This window comes from Thermobia domestica, chromosome 13 (assembly GCF_964235325.1).
Source record: "Thermobia domestica chromosome 13, izTheDome1.hap1.1, whole genome shotgun sequence".
NCBI lineage: Eukaryota > Metazoa > Arthropoda > Insecta > Zygentoma > Lepismatidae > Thermobia > Thermobia domestica.
Window position 1 is genome coordinate 18,595,358 of NC_137466.1, and position 23,855 is coordinate 18,619,212.

Below are 23,855 nucleotides of genomic sequence, written 5' to 3' on the forward strand. Positions count from 1 at the left end.
TCACAATCCGATGTAAAAAGCCCTTTCTTTGTTGCCTTTGAATCAGCTACTCGCAAATAAACAATCGCCTTTCAACGTCTCTCTTTTCAGTTCATAAGACACCCAATTGCGTTGCTTGTGAATCAATCCCATGAATTTCAATCGTATGAAACTATTTGTTGCATAACTTCAAATGATTCTGCAGGCTCCTCTTGCGATTGACTCGGATCTTCATCGAGTAATGCCTGCAGTTGTTGTCTTCGACTTTTTTGGCTGTCCAGGGCGAGACTTGTCTTCAACGCTGAAATCACCATCCTTGAAAAGTGGAAACCATTCCCTATGTGATTGTCAGTTGGAGCATTGGTACCGTAAACTTCTACAAGCATTCGACGCGCTGCAGCTGCACTTTTTTTTTTTTTTTTTTCAATTAAGACAGAAAACTAAAACTTTCGGAAATCCTGCTTAGTTAACACACAATATGATATTCAACACAGTAAAATACAGGGCTTTTGTATAAAAGCTAAAGCGATATAAACTAAATATTGAGAGATATCTAACCTCTCTGACTCCACCGAAATCAGCTTTCACTATGAAATATTCATAACAGAGCCATCTTTTAAAAACGGACCGAACTAATTTGTAGTTCCAAATACCAGGGCTCACAGCAAGTCACTTTTTTTTAACTAAAAGTTACTTTTTTTTTCAAGTTTGTCACTAAAAGTTACTTTTTTTCAAATTTATCACTAAAAGTTACTTTTTTGGGAGGTAAAGTGACTTTTTCGTGTGATTTATGTTTTGCATTAGCAGTTTTCTAAGAAAAATAAAAAAATAAATGGAAAAAGGCAGAAACTTGTTACACATTGTTCTTCTGAAAGCTTCAGTACTTGCTGCCACATGTGAAACAGTCAGCTTTATTCTCACTTCAGCTTTTATTCTTTCTAAAGCACAGTGGATGGTTGGTGGATGCTTAAGCTCTCAAGGTAGGGTTGAGAACCTTTCTGTGTCTATTCTTTCTTCTATCATAATAGTCTTTTAGTTTCCTCTCGTAATAGTTAACGCTCCGCTCAACGTTGTGTGTGTGTGTGTGTGTGTGTGTGGTTCATCATGTTCGTCTTGTTTTATGCTTCTTGTATGTTCTTCTTAAGAGTAGGTTATGAATTTGAATATTTCACGGCTTTGAGAACTCTCAATGCTAAGTTAAATAAGGGTGGCACAAAAGTAGGTATACAGTCCCGTACTGATCAACTCAGTGCATTTTATATAATTTCTTACTGTTAACCATAGTTTCTTTATGATTTGTTCTTAATGTCTTTTTACTTATATCTTAAGCTCGGAATAGCTGAAGCAAATAAACCTATAAGCTAGAATGTTATACTTGATCAATGCAGGAATGTATACTTACTTTCGGGCCACCCTGTATAATGTCTGGGATGAAGAAATTCACAAATAGGCCAGAACTGGTTCCACTTACTCAGAAGCTTCTTACATCTGCTAAGTCTGCTTACCGTAACTACAAAGCATACTTAGAAAACCTAAGAAAGGAGGAAGCTCAAAAAAAGTAAAAAAGAAAAGATGAAACAAGACAACAAACAAAGAGAGAGGTGATGGAGAAATTGACAAAGGGAAAAAGGGGCATGATAAGATTTTGGTCACTTTTTCCTGTACGTTTGGTCACTCTTCAACTATTTACAAGAGATCAGACCACTATGAGCCCTGAAATAGTACAGAGAGGTATAATGTTCTATTGTTGCATGGAAGGATATATATGAATTGAACTGTTTTCAGGTATGAACTACTTATGCAGAAGAGCCCATGTATAAATCAGTTTATTTGTTGGTAACATGAGGTTATACGTATATTATGAAAAGTTTTGTCATTCAGATATTAGACGTATTTGCCTTTCACGACATATTTTTAGTTTTAACATTTGTAGCATATTTCTAAAATAGTTTTAAAAAAATCATTTTTTGATAGAAAGCAACGCGCCATTCCTAACCTTTAAGTTTACTCTGAAACAACTTCGCATAATCTGTACCTATTGACAACACATCAAAGGTTTATATTTAGCCTAACATGCACGAAAGGATTGCAAACTTACACAATGGGCTAAAATATGCTTTTCTGGTGTGGATCACTTAGGATCAGCACACATAAACGGGTTAAGGGCTTATCCTTTCACATTTACTAAGTCAATTCCTTCTTTTTCTTCAACAACAACAAACAAAGATTTAAATCTTTATTTGCAGTTTAAAATTCAAAATGACCTCCATAAAGACTGGTGTGTAGTATAATACACCCTGTTTCAAAAAGAATATACGTATTACAAAGAATTATTTTGTCCAAACTATCGATCGCTGCGCCTCGGCTCGGCTATTGGAGAAACGAATACATAGCCTAGTTTATATTAATAGCCGCTACATGTCAGTTGTCTTCTGTTTTGCTTGGTAACCGTCATATGTTTAAATGGCTACTCCGCAGCAGAAATCATTTTGTGTTCTCGAATTTGCGAAGTGTAATTCCGTGATTACAATGCAAAGACGTTTCAGGAGGTACCAAATTGATCCTCCGAATGAGTGGAACATTCGCAAATGGTATTGACGGTTTGTAGATACAGGATGTGTGTGTAAAGGAAAAAATCCTGTTCGTCCTCGTGTTCCTGAAGAAAATGTTGCACGAATTCAAACTGCTTTCCAACGTAATCCTTCAAAATCAACTCGTCGTGCCAGTCAAGAGTTACAAGTGCCGACAACAACAATTTGTCGTGTTTTGGTTATGAAGCCATACAAGTTACAGCTGTTACAAGCTCTGCATCCTGATGACAAACGCAAACGTGTGGCATTTTGTAACGAGATTCTGGATGCTATTGACAATGATAGCACTTTTGCACAACGCACCGTGCTCAGTAATGAAGCGACTTTCCGTGTTAGTGGTCAGGTAAACAAACAAAATGTTCGAATGTGGGGCCTACAGAACCCACATGCAGTCATTGAACATGTACGAGATTCATCCATAGTCAATGTGTTTTGTTCGATATCCCGATCATCTGTTTACGGCCCATTCTTCTTTAATGGAAACACGGTTAACAATCAGCAGTATCTCGCTATGTTACAAAACTGGTTGTTTCCGAGGCTGCACGAAGACAACTTCAGTTTTCAACAAGACGGGGCACCCGCTTACTGGAGTCGCCAAGTGCGTGAATATCTGAATGAAACTCTACCGAACCGTTGGATTGGTCGTCAAGGAGCTGGCGACTTAGCATGTCTCAGCTGGCCTCCATGGTCACCGGATTTGGCACCCTGTGACTTCTTCCTGTGAGGTTTCGTTAAAGACAACGTTTATGTACCACAACTCCCACAGAACCTGGAAGAGTTGAAGAACCGACATCAGTGACGCAGGACATGCTTGCCCGAGTATGGGAGGAATTTGAGTATCGATGTGATATTGTTCGTGTCGCTGATGGAGGACATATTAAACATCTGTAGTTTGAACTTTGAACTGTAATTTGAACTTGAGAGGTTCGTAAATATGTGTGTAAAATTTCATATTCGTATGTCTTAAAGTTTAATAAATATATGCATTCGAAATTCGTATATTCTTTTTGAAACAGGGTGTATTTTCGTCTTATGTTCGAAGTGAGCGTCTGCGAAGTAATAAAGATCACGAAATATTGTTCAGTGGTGACAGGCTTTCAGTTTCTTCTGTAATATTAATGAGAGGGTGTAACCATCAAAACTGGTCTCTTAAATCCTGATTCCAATTTTTGCATGGAGAGAAAGTAATATGTATAGATTTCGAGAAAAGTAATTACCAAAATATTTAATGGAGAAGTTTATTCAACATATCTTTCTTCATTCTAAAATTATCATCAGATTTCTAAAATTCATTACTTGTGTATGTCAGATATTCTGTTACGAATGTAACCAGGCCAAATAAAGATATATCAAAATAGAAACAGTAATGAACTCGAAAATGACAATCTGGTTGAATACGTAATACACAATATCACTCATGAAATTAACTAACTAACTAACTCTATGACCTATGGAACCCGGAGGTTCAATGCCGCGTTCAGAAAAGCTCTCCACTGATTTCTATTCTTGGTCAACTTGATCTAGTTTCTACTTTGTATTCCTATTTTTGCGAGATCCAACTTAATATTGCCCTCCCATCTGCGCCTAGATCTTCCTAAAGGTCGTTTTCCGATTCGTCTTCTAGTCAAGACTTTGAAAGCGTTTCTATTTTCTTCCATCCTAGCTACATGACCTGCCCACCTAAGCCTCCTAGACTTGATGACTGTAACGATATTCGGTAAACCATATAAACTATGTAGTTCCTCGTTACGAAGTTTCCGCAATTCCTCATTCTCGTTCCTCTTGGGTCCGAATATTCATCTCAGGATTTTGTTCTCAAAAACTTTTAGTCTATGTTCCTCCCTCAGAGTAAGCGACTATGTTTCGCAAGCATACAGAACAACATGCATGATTATCGTTTTATATATTTAAAGTTTCAAATTCCTCGACAAAATTCACGAGGACACGAGATTTTGATCAGAATAATAACACGAATGCCCTGCTTTTAGTCGACATCTAATTTCTTCGTGAATATGATTTTTGTCTGTTAATATTGATTGTAGATATTTGAAAGTATCCACTTTATCAAAAGTATTATTTAATATTTTAACACATCCATAATTTGCCGTATTACGGTCTCGATGCCTTCCATGTATTTAGTTTTCTCTGCATTTATTTCTAAACCCAAGTCTCTGCAAGCGTTTATTAAGACCTCTGTATTTCTTTCTATTGTTCTCCTATCATCCACTATTAAATTTGCATCATCAGCATACGCCATAATCTGGTGAACACCATTCAACTCTACGCCCTGGTTGCTATTTTTTATTTTCCTTATAGCGCATTCCAGGACAGAGTTGAATAATAATGGCGACAACGCATCTCCTTGTTTCAGGCCATTCTCGACATGAAAGCTCGTGGACAAAAATTTTCCTACCCGGACTTTACTTTGGGATTCATTTAAACACACCTTAATTAATCTAATTAGCTTTCTCGGTATTCCAAATTCTGCAAGAACGTTATAGAATGTTTATCTGCTAACCGAGTTGTAAGCCTTTCTAAAATCAATAAAACTTGATGTACCGGGGTATTGTATTCCCACTTCTTTTCGAGTATTTGGCGAATGGTAAATATTTGGTCGATAGTTGATCGATTTCGTCTAAATCCGCACTGATAATCTCCAATAATTTCATCTGCGTATCGGGTCAATCTTGCTAATAGAATATTTGAAAGGATTTTATAGGATGTTAACAGGAGAGAAATGCCTCGATAATTATTACAATCAGTTTTGTCGCCTTTCTTGTGGATTGGAACAATGATTGATTCTTTCCACTCTGATGGCAATTCCTCCTTGTTCAGACAAGGAAAATGAGTTTGTGTATCTTGTTCCACAATGTTTCGCTTCCAGTTAAAATTAACTCAGCCGGAATTTCGTCTACATACAAAGATTTGTGTTTCTTTAATTTCTTTACAGTGATTTCTACTTCTATTCGGTTGAGTTCTGGAATATACAGTTCTGCGGTGTGTATCTCCCTTTCTCCACGCACATTAGTTTTTGGCTGCGTGTTCAGCAAATCGTCAAAGAAATCTTTCCATCTATTTAAGATAATATATGTATCAGTGAGGACTGTTCCGTCAGCTTTGTTTAATATATAAGCATGAGGTTGATAGCCTTTCTTAAATTCACTGATCCCCTTATACATTTCCCGGATGTTTTTATTTTTACTATTATCTTCAAGTTCCTTAATTTTAACTTTAAAAAATCGCGTTTCTTTGTTCTAAAAGTTTTGGAAGTTTCCCGCCTGATATCTGTGAAATTTTGTGTAGTTATTTCATTCGGATTTTGTAGCCAACGTAATTTTGAAGTTTTCCCTTCTCTGTTAGTTTAATGCATTCCTGGTGCAACCATGGTTTGTTCCTACGTATTTCCGCGTGTCCCAATTTTTCTTTTGATGAAATTTTAATTCTAATTTCAATCCAAGTATCCTCAACACTAGTGCACTCCGAATCTGCTAAAGCCGCGAATCTATTCGAAACTTCAGTCTGGTATTCCTCTCTTACGTGGCTCTCCTATAATTTCTTTAAATTAAATCTCTCCGTTTTCAGACATTGAATGTTTCCTTTGTTCAACGATAATCTCTCTCGTATTATCGCTGCTACCAGGTAGTGATCAGTGTCACAATCAGCCCCTCTAAACGACTGGACATCAATTATGCTAAATTGTCTTCTATCTACTAAAACGTGATCAATTTAATTATGTCTGGTGAGGTCCAAGTATATCTATGAACGTCGCGATGTTGGAATTTTGTACTCTGCACGATAAGGTTTCTGGATGTTGCAAAGTTCACGAGTCTAACACCGTTGTCATTACTTTCCTTATGCAGACTTTCGTTCCCTATAATCGGTTTGAAAATATCCTCTCATCCTACCTTCGCATTGAAATCCCCTAATAGAATTTTCATATGATATCGCGGGAGTTTGTCAAATATCCTTTTATATCGCCATCCTTATCTTCTGTTGGCGCATGTACATTTAAAACAATAATATCACACCACCGACCCTTAAGAATAATAAGAGAATGGGTGATATCAATAAAAATAAGTAACTATTCCTGAGAAGTCCTGCTCGAGAATCGGAGTAACTACAGCTGGAGTAATCTCCTCCCTCAGTTTGGTATCAATAAAACAACCCACTACTCAGGTCTAGACTGCTCCAGATTTATGAACGTTCACTCGCGTTTCCTCTGCGCGTGGCAGTGAGTCGTATCAATAAAAGAGTGATTACTCATTTCTCCCATTCGTCGCGCGGTCATTTCGTTATTTTTAACCTATGGCGTAGTAATCCTAAACGCCATGGAACGGGTAAGTAGCAACGACAGCTTCAATCAAAGTGCATTTGTGGTTGTTATAAAAGAGTTTCCAGTGATACTTTCAAAGACACAGTTACCAGAAAGTAAACGAAGGAATGCCGAAGCTTTGAAGGCAATTACAGTGAAATGCAACGAAATATCAAATATAACGACGACTGAGACACAAATCCAAAAGAGAATCTTTAATATTCGAGCGTCAATAAAAGAAAAAGAAAAAAGAAAAAAACGGGAAACAAGAAAGTAACACTGAAACCATGGGAACGACCCTATTGGAGCTGATGGATGTTGATTCGAATCCAGCAATATCAAGATTAACACGACAAGTGCATATCACGTGTTGTCCAAGGTCTTAGTAGATTGTTTGGCTTTATGAACGAAATCAGACACTTGGCCCCTTTGTTTCCTTTTAAAAAAAGTCAAGCCACCCACGTCATAAAGCACGTCTATCTAATTGCATTTTCCACACCATACGTGTCCCCTTTCGCCTTGACATAAACAAAATACATTCTTATGTATACACCCTTCCTAACAACGTTGAGTTGAGTTGATTTTGAGTTTAACGTCCTTTTCAGTAGCGCGGCTATATGAGACGGGACCCACTGATTAACGTGGAATCCGAACCTCACGAGCTCCCGCTCGGAATCGAACGCGGGTCTCCCATGCCAAAAACATGTACACTAACCGCTTAGCCACGAAGGAGCTCTTCCTATTAGTGTATTCGTCTCCAAAATACTAGGTTTCTTTATTGCCACGTGCGTATAGTGAAGTGCTCCGATAGCACCCGGAAATGTATATTGTTTTTGCCACTCTGCCTTTGCTGTTTGCATATTACGCACACTTCTGGAAGCAGTCCATTTTCAGATTTCACAATAACCGCATACATTACACTCATAGTAGTCATAGACACAGTACCTTGAGCCACAACAAAATCCCCTGACATTCCGACTTGGAATCCCGGATGACTCACGTAACGCAAGAAAACCCGCATCTTTTCTTCATTACGAAGTGCACCACACCGAATTTCGGTTGATTCTCCTAAAAAGTGTTGTGCTAACCACTCTACATTTTCTTTCGTGAACCTATAATGTTTTTTGTAATCTCTATTTGCAACATTTCTATGCAGTTTACAAGTTTTTCTACGTAGCAAAACAATCATATACTCTGCCATATTTCGCACGGAGTCATCTATTTATCTTGCTCCACAAATTTTGAGAAGTTACTAGCATCACAGAGGAGTCTTCGATTTTTATTGATATCAAACGCGGAGTAGTTACTCGGCTCGAGAATAGAGGTGTGGTTACTCCAAAGGGACAGGGTTTCTCCGAGGTTAGCCGAGACGACTAGTGCTCAGTTCTCTTTTTATTGATACCAATGTGAGTAATTACTACAAATTTGGAAATAATGAGTAACTTCTCCGTTTTAGTGATATCACCCAATGTCTGTCAGTAACAAATTCAACCCGCTTAATTGGTGATATTATTCGTTTGTGAACGAAAAACCCTGTTCCTAATTGGTGAGTTTTATTTCCTTTTCCTCAAAAGAACGTAAAATTTCCTGAATTCAGAGTTTCATTTCCTTCCCACCTAACTTCCTGAACTCCTACTTAGTCCATCCTGTATTTCTTCAACTCACTCGTCACGGATTTTAAAATGCCTGCCCTATAAAGACTTCTAATATTCTATATTCCAAATGTCATGTTCATTTTCTTTTGGTGATGCCGTGCCAAGTTATCAGTCCTTGTCCGAAGCCTCTGTGAATGTTTCTAAACAATTTTCTTTCTTTTTTTTTTTTATTTATTTATTTTTTACAGGATGAGGTTTGCCTTATCCAAACTCCCAAGCTGGAGGACCACTCCTTGTCGTCTGTCCGCGACTGCTTACCATATACTCTCGCGTAATGTCCGCACTTTTTTTTTTAAAAACTAAAATCGCGGTGTCAAAATTCAGGTGCGGACATTACGCGAGTCGTTCAAAAGACGCGCAATTTGCAGTCTAATTTTTTTTCGAAGTAAATTTCATTTTGAATTTCCTACGTAATATCGGTAAATAATTAAATGAAAAGCAAATTAGGACCATTAATTGAAACAAATTTATTTCATTTAAAATCAAGAAACAAATTATTTAAAGCTTACCTTTATTTTCTCCTCGAACATAATTTTCATCAAGTCACAAACTCAACACAATCATAAATGTAAAAATATTAAAAACAGAGTATATTACTTATAAGCAGTTTCTTCCATTCGAAAGAAACAAATGTTAATACACAAGCAGTGCCGGTACTTTTGTTCCTTCCTTTTTTTCATTCGTCATCTGACGAACTGTCGGTAAAGTCCGAGTCATTATCGGTGTTTTCTTCGTTCACTTTATCTTCCCAAAAGGAGATCGTCTTCCGATCCATCAAGTGCGTTTGATATACCAGTTATCTTAAAACTTTTAACAATGAGATCACTGGATATGCTTTTGCTTTTCCACGCAGCAAGAATCCACGTACAAACTTCTGAGATTGACGCCCCTCTTAGACGTCCAGTGGCCGTTCTACCCGCTCCACCAGAAGCCATCCAATCACGGTAGCTGCGCCTGAATGCAGTCTTAAATGGCTTGTTGACGGAAACATCAAGGGGCTGAAGAACTGATGTTAGGCCTCCTGGAATTACAGCAAGATCAGTTCTCGAAGTTTTAAGATGTTTCTTCACTGCCTCTGTGAGATGCCCTTTGAAGCTGTCCAAAACAAGAAGAGAACGTAGCCGTAACAGTGAGCCAGGTCACTTACAGCACACACACTGTAACCAGTTCGGAATTAAAGCGTCATCCATCCACCCTTTTTCTTGAATTCGTACCACAATTCCAGGTGGCAGTTTCTCTTTCGGCATGTTTTTTTCTTTTGAAAACCTCATACGATTGAAGTTTTTTTCCGTCTGCAGTTATGGCTAACATAACTGTTTGCGTTGCTTTTCGGATCCACACGTGCGAATTGGTACAGACTTCGCCCCGCGATCATTTATTGTGTAACTAGCAGCGTTCACCCCGCTTCGCTGCGGTCACCCCGGAACGCAATAAACTTTGTTACTTAGATAATTTTTACTTTTTCGCTTTCAAGTGATATGATAAAAACCATAGAAGATTGCAGTAAATGTTAACATTATATCGCCTGTCATTTATGTTAACCCGCCCCGCTTCGCTGCGGTCACCCCCGAACGCAATAAACTTTGTTACTTAGATAATTTTTACTTTTTCGCTTTCAAGTGATATGATAAAAACCATTATAACGCCTGTCATTTATGTTAACCCGCCGAGTGACACGGTCATGCGGGTTGCATATAAATACGTTTATTTTTATACATATGATGAACTAACAAAGGATTTGTACCTAATGGACACCTGAATGGTCAATTATCTCAAGACACTGGTAATTGAAAATTAAAGTGATATGATAAAAACCATCTAGGGTCCAAATCCTAATAACCCCCCAAAAATAAAAGAAATTGGTTCAGCCGTATTAGCGTGATGAGCGGACAAAGGATTTGTACGTTCTCTTTTATATATATAGATTATCGGAAGCATCAAAACAAACGGGTGTTTGATCGACATTTGCAATTTGCGAGGCTAAATATTGATTAGCTTTGCGCTTTGCGATTATGGTGGGTTGAAAGTTCATTAACTTTATTTCGTAATCGCTAGGCATTTTTTGACAAATAGTACGCTGGCGAAAGGAAAACCCATTCCTCTTCATCATTCTTCGCATCCAGCCTTCACTTTCCTTGAATTGCGAAGTAGGAATTTTTTCTTTTCGTGCTGCAGCAAGAGCTCTTGGTACATTTCCCGCGTCACCAAATAGCCCTGCGCACGCATATCACGAACATATGAAACCACTTTTTGCTCGATGTTCGGAAACTTGCACTTTCCACCACGAAACGCGCGTCTGTTTTTGTTTGTTGTCGTCAGTTCGTCGCGTTGCTTCACCAGTTGCTTCACCATTTTTCATCCACCTTAAATTGTCTTGCTGCAGATCTTTTTCCGTTTTCTTGCGCAAATTCAACGACTTTTAATTTAAAAACCGCTGTATAGTTGCTGTAGTTCCCCATACCTTATTCTACACACGCCACTTACTAGCAAGACAGTTGATCGGCACTGTTACAATGAATGGAAACAAAGCTTGAAATACGCGATTCATTAGAGGAGCGGAAAGGAATGTCGTTGCAAAGCGAGCGTTTCCTGGAAATCCAAGATGCAGGTGCGCAGAGAACCTGTTTGGACTGCACTTCGTTCTTATCTCCCGTCTGCTAACCAGATTTCTGGCGCCGACGTTATGACTCACAGACACAGTGTCTGGTGCCAGAAGTACGAAAATGTGCTTTCTTTCTTTTTTAAAAAGGAAAGAAAAAAGCACGTTTTTATTATAGATATTATTATATCTCATATACTACCGGTACTCAAGTATTATTCTGGAAATTATTATTAAGGTTGGATTCAAGGGATTGACTCAAAATCCATAAAGAGTATGTAGCTAGTATATAAATTATTTTATTTAGCTTAAAATTGTATTTTACACGAAATAAAATAATCCACATTATTTTGTGTAATTTATTATAAATTTTTAAATAGTGTGTCTGGTGCCAGAAGTACGAAAATTGGTACCGTATTAGAAATACCACAAGACGTAACTTAGAGTTTCAAGCTGTGATTTTTAGGGTGTGGATATTACGCGGGTCAGTTTTTTTCCCAAAAAATATCTATGGAGTTGGGGTGCGGACATTACGCGTACGTATACGGTATTCAGTATATTCGCAGCTAACCTTTATATCTAGAGGCCTTCTCCTCCATCCGCAACCTGAGGACGCGCCATGCCGTAGTGACAGGAACCCACGTTACATGGGTTCCATATTATTCATATTACCCATATTACTCGTGTTTCATTTAAAAGTAATAAACATAGCTCAACATAGCACCATTGTCTAGTCCCGTCTGAATGGCAGGAATTTCCATTCCTAGTAGACTTTTTTGTTTGTTTTAAATATACATTTTGTGCTACATTCTATCTTTGCTGACTTACTTTTTTTTTTTTTTTTTTGTATATTATTTTACCTAGGTGGATCCAATAGGGGAACAAACAGATGACACGTTACATACTCCACATATTTTTCCTCCAATTGATGCAGAAACCAGTATTACTTCAACTACAAATCCACCATCGATTATAAGATCTACAAGTGATCCTTCATCGGAATCTGGCCGGGAAAGCTTGGAATCTTTGTTTGGTCAGGATACAAAGCAAATACTGCAACCATCATCGACCACACCAGACACTGACTCAGGAGAAATTGTAGTAAAAAATGAAGCTGATGCTTCCGTAAAAACGTCCACGTGTGGAGCGAAAGTGACAAGAATTTTGCCAAAGCCAGAGAGTGCCAAACCTATTATTACTTTGAATACTGCCACGTAAGTGTCAAGCTATTATTAATTTGAGTTTAATATCATTCTTTTAAGTTTAATATCATGTGTTAATACTATTCTGTTACCTTTTGCGTTAACCCTCAGCTTTTTGATGCTATTATTGTTGGAGTGGATATTACGTGTAAATCTTTAGATTTTGGATCTTAATTCTAAATAGTGTAATTGCAATTTGCTTTGATTAATATGTGATGAGTAAAGTTACTATTCGAAACGTTGAAATGAGGAATGAAATTTTCCAATTAAAATAAAATGTTAAAATATTTACCCAAAAAGAAATTGGAAAACTCGTGTCTCGTGTGTGTGTCTCGATTCGAACGTTATCCATGAAGGTCCTGTTTTCCATTCTGGGTCAAATCACTGTCCCTTTTTCTGGGGAATCCAAATGTGCAATAAGAAATGTGGGTTCCTATTTAAGTTACCCCCGTACCTCCGAAGGGGATGGGGATAGGGAGTTGCGTTTGGTATCATTGGATAGATTTTTCAAAATTATTTAATACGGTTTTTGTTTGTTTTGCTAATCTGTATATTTCACGAGATATTGGAGCGTTCCGGGACTTTTTCCGGACGCTGTATATAAACTGTTCGAATTCAGGAATACCTCCTTTTTTTGAAGTCGGCTAAAAGAGTAGAGACCAACCTGGATGCAGAAATCCCTCTTTTCGTCTGTATGGCCAGTCGGGAATTTGTCGGAAAAATCCGATAAATGTCGCATCGTAGTTAGATAAAAAGGGACACCCGTTATTTTTAGTCGTATATTTCATTAATGCATAATGGGATGTAGTGCGAGGGTAGTCCACCAAAGAAATCAGGGAATTCCGTGTGTATACTACCTAAAGTGAAGGCAGAATCTAAAGAGCACCCTAATCCTTGATAGGCCATATGAGACCCAAGTACTGAATGCAAATTGTCTTTACATTTATTGACTTCAGCACATACAGGAGAAGTTGTTCGGATGTAACCCCAATAAATTTTGGAAAATTATTCCTTACATGAAGATATGAAAATGAAATTATAGATCATAGATGCACAGATGCGTCAATTTGTAGCTGTAGTTCACTGAAAATTTTTCCACTATTGTGAACAGTGGCGGTGCGAGGGCTAACATCAAAGAGAAGTAAATTTATGAGATCATCCTCAAAAGGTCCGCCATTGCTGGATATTTGCGAACCGTTTGCGGTATATTTTATTGAGTTCAGTATCGTAATGCTCTGCATCAGCATCAACACCTTCTGCAGGTAGAGGGATGGTTTTATTCTTTGATCACTATCATTCATTGCTGTGACCGTTTACAATTGAAATAGTCGGCCCAGTTTTTCATCAGAAGTGGCAGGAATCTTTCCCAAAAATTTCGTACTCTTAAAGAACCTCGCACTTCCAGATGGCGATCGTTACAGTCTGGGATAACTCTTGTGGCACCTATGAGTCTAGCTGTGTCACCTTACTAATTGCGCAAAGCCGCGGAACAGCAGTGGTATAGTATATGCCTAATTCGTCTGCGATTGCAAGAACAATTTTCGGAAGTTTTACTTCCATGATGTTTCTGAGGATCTCATCAGGACATGCTATTGGTCTGTAGCCACGGAGTTCATTTATGTATGTTGTGTCACCGACAAAAATTTCACATATCAACAGGATATAATACTTTCTTTCACCATTCACCACTATTCCAGGTGTGCAGAATGTCCCAATTTGAACTCGAAAAAAGAAACTGACCAGCAATTGTGTGTTCTCCATGGTACGCGCTACTCAACCTTGTTCAGCAACACACTGCATTCTGACTACTAGGCACATCACTTCTTTTCTGAACATCTAAGTTCTTAGAATTCGTATGCGTTACCTTGTGTGAAAAGATCCTCACCGGCGGCCAAAATCTTTTGAAACGCTCTATGATAAGACGCTAAATATGTAAATTAGCAGGAGCTCAAGGGTTGAGAATCCCTGAAGAAGTGCAAAGGAGTGTGGGACAGATTTGCATTCCAACCAAAAGGATATCTACTCCCCATATTTCAAGTATTAATTGCAAGACAAATAAGGTTAATTAAGAATTAAATAGGTTAATTCCCTTGACTTAAGCTACCTGCACAATAATAAGTACTAATGAGTTCGATATTACATTCACTATCCCATTACGATGTTAGTATTCTGACACACAATCATAGTCATACGTCTTGCAAATAAAATCAGAAAAATAAACACATGCTGAACAAGACTGCACTTATATAATAAAAACACATTTACACGTGACGTTTCGATCTTCTAGCCAAGATCCTCATCAGACGTACCTTAGAGGCTAGAAGATCGAAACGTCACGTGTAAATGTGTTTTTATATTAAATAAGTGCAGTCTTGTTCAGCAGTGTGTTCATATTTTTAGTATTCAGTCACAAACATGAAAGACAAAAGTCTATACTGCGTGCCTCCGACCTTCAGCTGGTAACATAGCTGGAAACACAGGGGACTTCGGGACTTCTATACTCTTATCATCCTGCAAGAGAAAGACACATACATGAAACGGCAGTAGTCATTTCACTTGCTAAAGGCTCACATCATGATGAAAACGCCCCCAAAACTCCATGAATTAACGAAAACAAATATTTATTCCTTGTGAGTGGAGAAGAAAGGGAAGAAAAAAAAACTATTAAGGAATAACTTTCTTACTTGGAATACTTCACACTTTGAATTTGCGCACACTTCCATCACTTTGATAAATTAAGTACCTGTTTCGACGGATGTAAGTGTATGTGCATCAACGGTTCGGCACATCTGTTGAGTGCTGGACTGTAGGCATTTTTTTTTTTTTTTTCTCGACAGCTTCCTTTGCCTTAAAACCACAAATACCTCAGGCGACAATTGGCACATTATCATTGTCTCTGACTTGCTAAGTGGAAGTCTCATGTTTTTTATTTAGGACGAGTCAATCTCGCTTAAACTTGCCTTACAGTGTTCACCGCATACACATTAGACGTTATGATGGTAAGTGCAGTCTTCCATCGTGTACTGTCGAACGGCAGGTGTAATTGTGTTTGACCCACTGGTTACAACATACGATCTCGGTTACTACGTACTAAGGGTAACTTCTCTGGGTGCTAGACGAAAATTATGGAGGCCGAGATTATACTCTTTCAGACAATTCTGGAAACATGGCCTGTGATATTTCAGGGAAAAAAATTCCAGCCTCATGTATCCCGGAATATACAAGCCTTAGAGGAGTGAAAAATTTTTGTTACTTGACATTGTAGCCTGACATGTCTTCCATCGACAATGTGTGGGATATAGTTGGTCGCGCTTTCGTAATTGTCCTGTGACGGACAGTGTGGACTAACATATAAATAGGATGGTGGGCACCGTTATACGAAAAGCTCAACAACACATCCAATCCCTGTTTGATTCGATACCGCACATATAGACCTTCTGATAACAGTCACGTCATATTCATTCATCAGTATCAGAGATGTACAATGCAGAATAAGTAATAACTTTAGTATAGAGTTATAAACTGTGGTATAAATTTCATTCCGTTTACACACGATGTTGCAGCTTTTACAAGAACACTTTTTATAATGAAATGTACAGGGTGCTAATGAGGTATACCAAGAAACTGTTGGAGGCGATTCGCCACATCAAACTAAGAAAATATGTTCATATGGATCCCTGGGGGAAAATGCATAGTTTCAGAGCTAAGGCTGCTTAAAAAGCACGGAAGAGCTACCTTTCAACACGAGTTATTTCGAACATGAAAAACCATGGACTGTCGGTCCGTATTAGCATAAAGGAAGTCATACATACACCATCCAAAAATGCCGTATCTCAGCAAGGTGCAGTGAGTACGTAAGGAATTCCCTTGAGAGCATGATTTCCAGATATGTTCCCAAACAATTCTCAGATATGATCTGACTTAAAGGTGGGTGCAAAGAAGCAAAAGGTAAGCCGTCATATCAGTGAATACGTAATGCGTTGGCGGAATGGAAGTGTTAGCGATCTTCACCCCCATCGTTCTTTGCGCCCAGAATAACGTATGCTGCGATATATTGTTTCAAGGTATATTTCACGCTTTTGACGCGCATAAATGTGAAACAATACGTTAGAGCACGCGTTATTCTGAACGTGAGGAATGCAGCTGGCGATTCCTATCACTTCCGATTTTCGCTGACGCATTACATTTTTACTGATATCAAGGCTTTCGTTTTGCCTATTTAGACCCACCTTTAAGTCAGATTATATCTGAGAATTCTGTTGGGAGCATGTTTGGGAGTTAAGGTCCACATGCATTTTTTTCTTATTTTGATGTGAGGAATCGCCTCTTGCAGTTTATCGGAGTATAGTTCATTAACACCATATATATATATATATATATATATATATATATATCAAATCTTCTGTTTTACGTCCCACGGTTATGCCGGTTAGTCTAAAGGAGATGGTGGAATGAAGAAAATGGGAGAACCCCGAGAAAACCCACGAACATGGTGTTTATCCACCACAAAGTTCACACTGCGCCAGCTAGGATCGAACCAGGGACCCCAAGCATCGGAGGTGAACGCTCTACCACTGAGCCACCGCCCCCACTATATATATATATATATATATATATATATATATATATATATATATATATATATATATATATATATATATCGGGTGTTCTAAAAGTGGCGCCCAGGGACAACAGAGCACTATTTTTTAGGTCAAAATAAAGCGAAAATACTATATAATAGTATACCCTCTGGGGCCTCATTCAGTCGTTACACAGTAGAAAAAAAATTGTAATTCGAGCAGCGAAAAATTCGTTGCGCTCTAGCAAAGCATGTTTTTATATACTTTTTACACTTTTTGTATTATTATAAGATGTTGTTAGTTAATTAAATAATTAAACTCCCATATTGTTAGCAGTCTCTACATTTATTTAAGAGAAATATGCTAGCAGCAAAGTTTGCAACAAACGTATTTACGTCTTTGGAGCAGTACGAACCTTGTGAAGAAGAAAATCAGTAGTATTACGTGTATATCCGTTGGTTTTACAGCAAAAAGTAACATAAGATGGTGATATAAAGTACTAATATGAACATGATATGAAATTAGCGAAGAAAACATAAATTATTACATGTATATTTATTTCTTTCAGAGAAAGAGTTAACTTTATAGTTGCGTATACGGATGTAACTCTTTGCAGTAGCTTGAACATTTGTTATGAAATTACTAAATAAAACACCTATATTACTGCACGTGTATCCACGTGTGTTAGAGACAAAAGTAAGCACATATATTGAGACAAGTAAGGTAGTAGTGTGAAACTTCAATGAATTTTACGAAGAAATCACAAATATTGGTATATGCATATCCACGTTTTTAGAGAAGGATGTCACATAGTAATTTGGCATACATATGTTCTCTTGTAGTAGTATGAACCTTTTAACAACTATAACGAACAATTTTTATACATGTACAGCCACTTACTTTAGAAAAACAGAAAACAGAATGTTTGGTTTTTGTAGTATAATGAACTTTGCATAAAGTTAACGAGGAAAACGTAGCTCTTATCGATACATGCATAGCCACTTTGTTCAGAGAAGGAAGTAACGTAATAGTTTGGTATGTGGATGCACTTTTTCTGGTAGTATGAATTTTTTTATGAAGTTAACAAAGAAATATGTAGTATGACATGTAGGTAGATTGACACTCAACAAGAACTACACCTTTATATTCACAAGGATTCTATCCAATATCTCTCAGCCATGTCATACGTATCTATGCATTACATAGCATAGATAGTACTCATTACTATTCGTACCTATTCACTCTCGGAGCTTGAATCCTGAGTTACTGCATCAGGCTCAGGTAGCAAGGGATCTAATAATAATTTTCTTACATCTGGTGAAAGAAGCTCTGTATGACTGCAATAGATAATAGTAGTTTGTGAGGTTGAAGAAATTATGGGATCTGAAGAATACAACAATGTATGCAAAGTTTGTTCGCAAGACATTTTGAGGTATTTCGATCCGAAACTACGTCTGCATTACGCCACACTTGAAATAGCTTCCGACTTCTCTTGGCCATATTTGCTACAAAAAATAATATAAAATTAATAAGCAGATCTTGGCAGCTAGTTTTTTCACCATTAACTCTTTATAGTATGTGAATCGAAATAAAAAGGAAGACGCCATCTCCATACATCAGTTACTAAATGTTTACACACAGGGTGACATCCAGAAGTCCTAAAGTGCAGAAGTCCTAAAAGGCAGAAGTCCTAAAAATATAGGCACTAGACCTAAATTTTAGGACTTCTGCACTTTAGGACTTCTGCAGTTTAGGACTTCTGCACTTTAGGACTTCTGCAGTTTAGGACTTCTGCCTCGGTATGATTTTTAGGGCTTCTGCCGTTTAGGACTTCTGCCTTTTAGGACTTCTGCTGTTTAGGACTTCTGCTGTTTAGGACTTCTGCCACTATATGATTTTTAGGACTTGTGCCTTTTAGGACTTCTGCCATTTAGGACTTGTGCCTTTTTCATTCACTTGCTTTAGTTCTGAAATTCGCCACCACCACACGAAATTGGGACGATGCAGCAACTAGTTGGCAATAATGTTACGAACGTATCTAATTCCAACAGTAACAGCTATATTTGTACTACTAAGATTATTATTATCACTATCTGTTCTGCACTTATACACGAATTACATAATACAACCTATTTCATTCTAAGAATTAATTACATAATTAGTTAAGAAATTCGTTTCTTTCGAATGGAGATACGAGAATTCCAAGACAAATTCCTAAAACAAAAATAAATAAATAATTAAAAAAATGTTTAAAAAGCATATTTTACCAGACTTCTGAAACCAAGCAAACATTCAGAATTGCAATATGTACTGTGCGGAGCGTATTTTATTAAGAGTAGAACAAAAATCCACCAAATTTTACTTAATTAGGACAAAAGCTCACTAGACATTTCACGAGTGAACATTAAATACCAACTGTATACATAAAGAACGATGTAAATTTAAGATTGAGCAAAGAACATTTATTATGCAATACAGTGGGTGACATTCATAAGTCTTAAACGGCACAAGTCCTAAAAATATCATGGTTCCAAGAGATTTTTCTTCAAGCGTCTAATGCAAAGTCCATTTTGTTATTAGTTTCGTGGAGTGGTCACAATTCAACTTTGACCTATTTTAAGAACAAAAGAGTAACTCATAATAGAAACAATTTCTGCAGGAACAACTGTAGGATTCAGCCTCTTGTTGTGTTCTTTAGGCTGTTAAAAATTTTCTTGAGACATTTTTTCTGACACTGTCCTTCTCTACAACTATAACATGAATTTACATCTCCGTAATAATATAATTAAGATCCAAACACTGATTCATAATCAGTTTTCTTTTCCTAGATTTGCTAATCTTATTGGGTATGCATGATATAAAAGCGGTTATTGGAAGAAAAACCACCTGTGTTTGAAAATTTTCTTTCAAAGATTGTGCAGCATTTTGCAATTTGTGCACAGTTATTGCCGTAATAAGGTGTGTGTGGTGTACACAATGTTTATGCATCACATACTTTCTTTACTATATATCATTACTGTAAAACGTTTTCCCAATCAATTAATAAATATGACATTTGAGGATATAAGAAGTTCTGACATAAGAGTGAAGCGAGGGGACTCACTATAAATAAGTAACCCTTGCCAATTACAGAAACATTTAATTTTTATTTTATTTATTAATTTATATATTCTACTTCGTGAATTTATTTCTCCCTAACGAATAATTTTCATTTTGAAGAGTGGACGTTTCGGTGTAAACATTAGAACTTTTACACCGAACCAGCCTCACACCTAAACGTCCTTACACCGAGCAATCTGTACACCGAAACGCCCTGCACCAAAACGCCCTACACCAAAACAGCCGTATCCCAGGAGTAGTTAATTACGAGTATGACAATTATTTGCTACAGAAAGACTTCTGTACAAGAAATATATGTGTAAAAATAATTTACTTCAAAACAACACAAGGAAAGCAAAATTTATGACGTACATAACTAAAACACAATAATGTTACTAATATGAAGTCAATGGTGTGGAAATAGAGAAAAACAGACATTATGAAAGATCTGGGAATCACATTTGGTAAAAAGTTAAAATTTTGTCAACGTAGAAATATATCATGGAAAGAGTAAGAAAGGACAATAGGCTTCATTCATTTATTTATTTATTATTTCAGAACGATAGAATATGTATTTATACAAATAACTTGTAAGAACTAAGGCTCTGTAATATGAAACAGTATATCTAAAACTTTGACTAACAGATTGATAGTATTCTTCTTACGGACGCGATGGTAGCGCCACAAGAGATTTTTAGGACTTCTGCACTTTAGGACTTCTGCCTCGGTATGATTTTAGGACTTCTGCCGTTTAGGACTTCTGCCTTTTAGGACTTCTGTCGCGATATGATTTTTAGGACTTCTGCCATTTAGGACTTGTGCCGCGAAATAATTTTTAGCACTTGTGCATTTTAGGTCTAATGCCGTTTAGGACTTCTGCCTTTTAGGACTTCTGCCGCGTCCCCTACACACATTATGTATAATAAATAAAAACATATTTTTGAGCTTTATTTAGTTAAAGACGTATTTCAAACAGTCATAATAATAAAATAATACGACTACCAATATGTAAAGAATTACTTAAGTACCAAGTGATTGATACATCCCCAAAATATTCAACATCTCAACCGAACTGGCGAAGAGATGTTTTCGCAAACACGGAAGTTTATAGCTTCATTTGGACATAAACAGAAAATGTAAATATGGTCAAAACTTAACAATTCGTACACTCCCCATTAGCTTATTTATCATATTGTTTTCAATGACATGGCGTGGACTCACTATCTCTGATTCGTTACGTATTGCCATTTTAGACGTAGGTGTTGGTTTTCGAATTTTCAGCCACTAAAATGGACCTTTTTCCCACTGTGCGCTATGGGGAATCAAAATTTGCTAGTGTCAACGTCTATCGACTTTAACTGCCACCTGGAAAGAATCGATGTGTAACTATTTAGTGGATTGGTATATCTTCTCTGTGGTTCTTTATCTGCGATGTTGCCACATAGTGCAATTCGCATCCCCAGACGAGGATCAGTAAGGTATACAATTATGTATATTTTTCACTTTATTTTGACTTGTAGAATAGTGGTCTGTAGTCTGTGGGCACCATTTTTAGAACACCCGATATATATAAAATACGGAAAAGAATAAACGACCAAAAATATGGTTAAAACTAATTATGTCTTTGGTCGTTTATTCTTGTCCCGTAGTTTATATATATTTTCATTCGGTTCATATATGCAGATTGAAGATACTACATGACAAGAGAAGAAAATTACATCTAAGTTGTACTTCTTTGGAAACAAGGCATGAGTGACAAATTGTAGCTGCTTCTGTGGTGATAGAAGTGCGAATACTTCGTAGAGCTTCATGTTTCTAGTGATTTCTTTTAAAGTAAGTTGCAGTAGGTTATAATATAACAAATAATGCTCAGGATAACCATAAAAAAAATTAATGAAAACGTAACCGATCGTTTTTTGGTCACACCAAGAACTTGGAAAGTAGACTTCTGCTAAATTATTCTTTCTTCAGTAGTCACATGCTAATAAATACCATGAAAATAGGATGAAAGTCGAAAGCTCATCTTATTTTCTCTTCATGAAATTATCCTAGTTGACAATTAGTGGTAAACTTAAACCAGTGTAATAAAATTGTAACAAAAGTGTTTTATGCTTCAATTTCATTGTAAGCTTTGTCTCTTATTCATTCGTATTAGCTTCGTTATTCATGTAGGTAATTAGATATATTTGTAGGATTAGATTGAAAAATAATATTAAAATTTAACCAAAGCAAATCATTTAACTTTAAATTACCAATACTTGCTTTTTCCACTATGAGTAATTTGGCCCAAATACCAATACTGGCTTATTCAACTATGTGCTAGAGTATTTTTTCAGAAGATTGGTAATACTGCTTCGTTTCGTCACAGACCATACACACATGTTCAGGTCTTGGAGTTCAACTTGACGTGCTTACTGTACCACTTTTTTCTGGTACTTTTTATTCACTGCCACCAGCGACGAAAAAAGAAAAAAATCACTCCCAGCTACCTTCTTTTGTTTTCAAACACGTGCTCAGTGTTTGTTTTGACGTATAGGCAATAACTAGGAGACAGAAATCAGAGTTCTGTGAGCCTTGTTGATAAAGCAAGCACTATACTGCGCAAAATAGAACCACTGGAGATTCATATTTTCCACACCCTCTTCCCTTCCCTTCTTTGTCATTTCTTTCAGTAGGAAATTTTATCAACTTTTTTTTCTTGTTACGACCGTTCGACATATATATATATATATATATATATGGTAGGTTTTACAATGCCTCATTTGGAAAAGATTTTAAAACATTAGAGAGGTCGTACAGAAGGCAAGCTATGCTTCGGAAAAAAAAAAAAAAAAACAGAAGTTCATTTTCCTTGTTTCCGTCTCTTCCAAGACTGCATATTTTTATAAAAGGAAAATTTATTCTGTATAATGAAGATAATTAATTTGAGCTTTGAGCATGTTCAAAGCAAATATATTTTCTTCTATCTTATTTCGTTATTTAGTGACAACAAAAAGACAAGAATTTCGGATCACTGGGAGACTAATTACAATGCAAAACCTGGTATGACCAAACCACGGCCCGCGGACAGTAGTATGAAGGGAGTCTAGAGGGGCAGGGACGGGCTGAGGCAAGGAAAATGAGGCGCTTAGAAGATTGATTGGCAGAGGAGAATACAATACTTTTATTTCCCATAGGAGCCTCGGTGACTCAGTGGTAGAGCGTTCACGTCTGGTGCGTGGGGTCCCTGGTTCGATCTCCGCTCAAGCCAAGTGAACTTTGTGGTGGACAAACACCGTGTGCGAGGGTTTCCTCGGGGTTTTACCACTTTCTTCATTCTACCATTTCACTCATCTCTTATCTCATCATCACTGTCTCCTTTAGCCTAGCCGGCATAATCGTGGGACGTAAAACTTAAAGATTTCACTTCATTTTTTTTTTATTTCCCATTGTTGTATAAGTCTATATAATATGTGTAGCGTTTTGAGAGATTAGTTACTTACGCAAACCAGGGAAAGTAGGAGAAAATTCAATGTTGTTGATTTATAAATGCAATTTTTTTGCAGTGTACAGAACGCAATTTCAAAAAAGGTTTTGATAGGTCATACATCCGAATAAATTGAGCTTCAATATACAAAAATCCCGAGTTCATTCTATGCATTTTAAAAACCTAGGGAGGATGGAATAATAATAATTTTAAATTTTACTATTTATGTTTTATTCTGTAATTTTTTTCTTGATTTTCCTATTTGCATAAGATATCGCCAACGACATTGTTAGAAAATGCGGTATTTATGGAGGAGAATAAAATTTGTTTCGTAGCTATAATGTAATTACAAGACGAGCAATGCTCCTTTAA

The 23,855-nt window shown here is 37.0% G+C and overlaps 1 protein-coding gene across 4 annotated transcripts in view; it reads left to right on the forward strand.

Moving 5' to 3' along the window:
• Positions 1 to 23,855, forward strand: part of LOC145668037 (cyclic AMP-dependent transcription factor ATF-2-like) — an 86,994-nt gene that overhangs the window by 35,457 nt on the left and 27,682 nt on the right. For all 4 annotated transcript variants that reach the window (XM_081735506.1, XM_081735507.1, XM_081735508.1 and 1 more), the window contains one exon: positions 12,001 to 12,350. In XM_081735506.1, the coding sequence (XP_081591632.1) occupies positions 12,001 to 12,350 (350 nt within the window). The remainder of the gene's footprint in view (positions 1 to 12,000; positions 12,351 to 23,855) is intronic.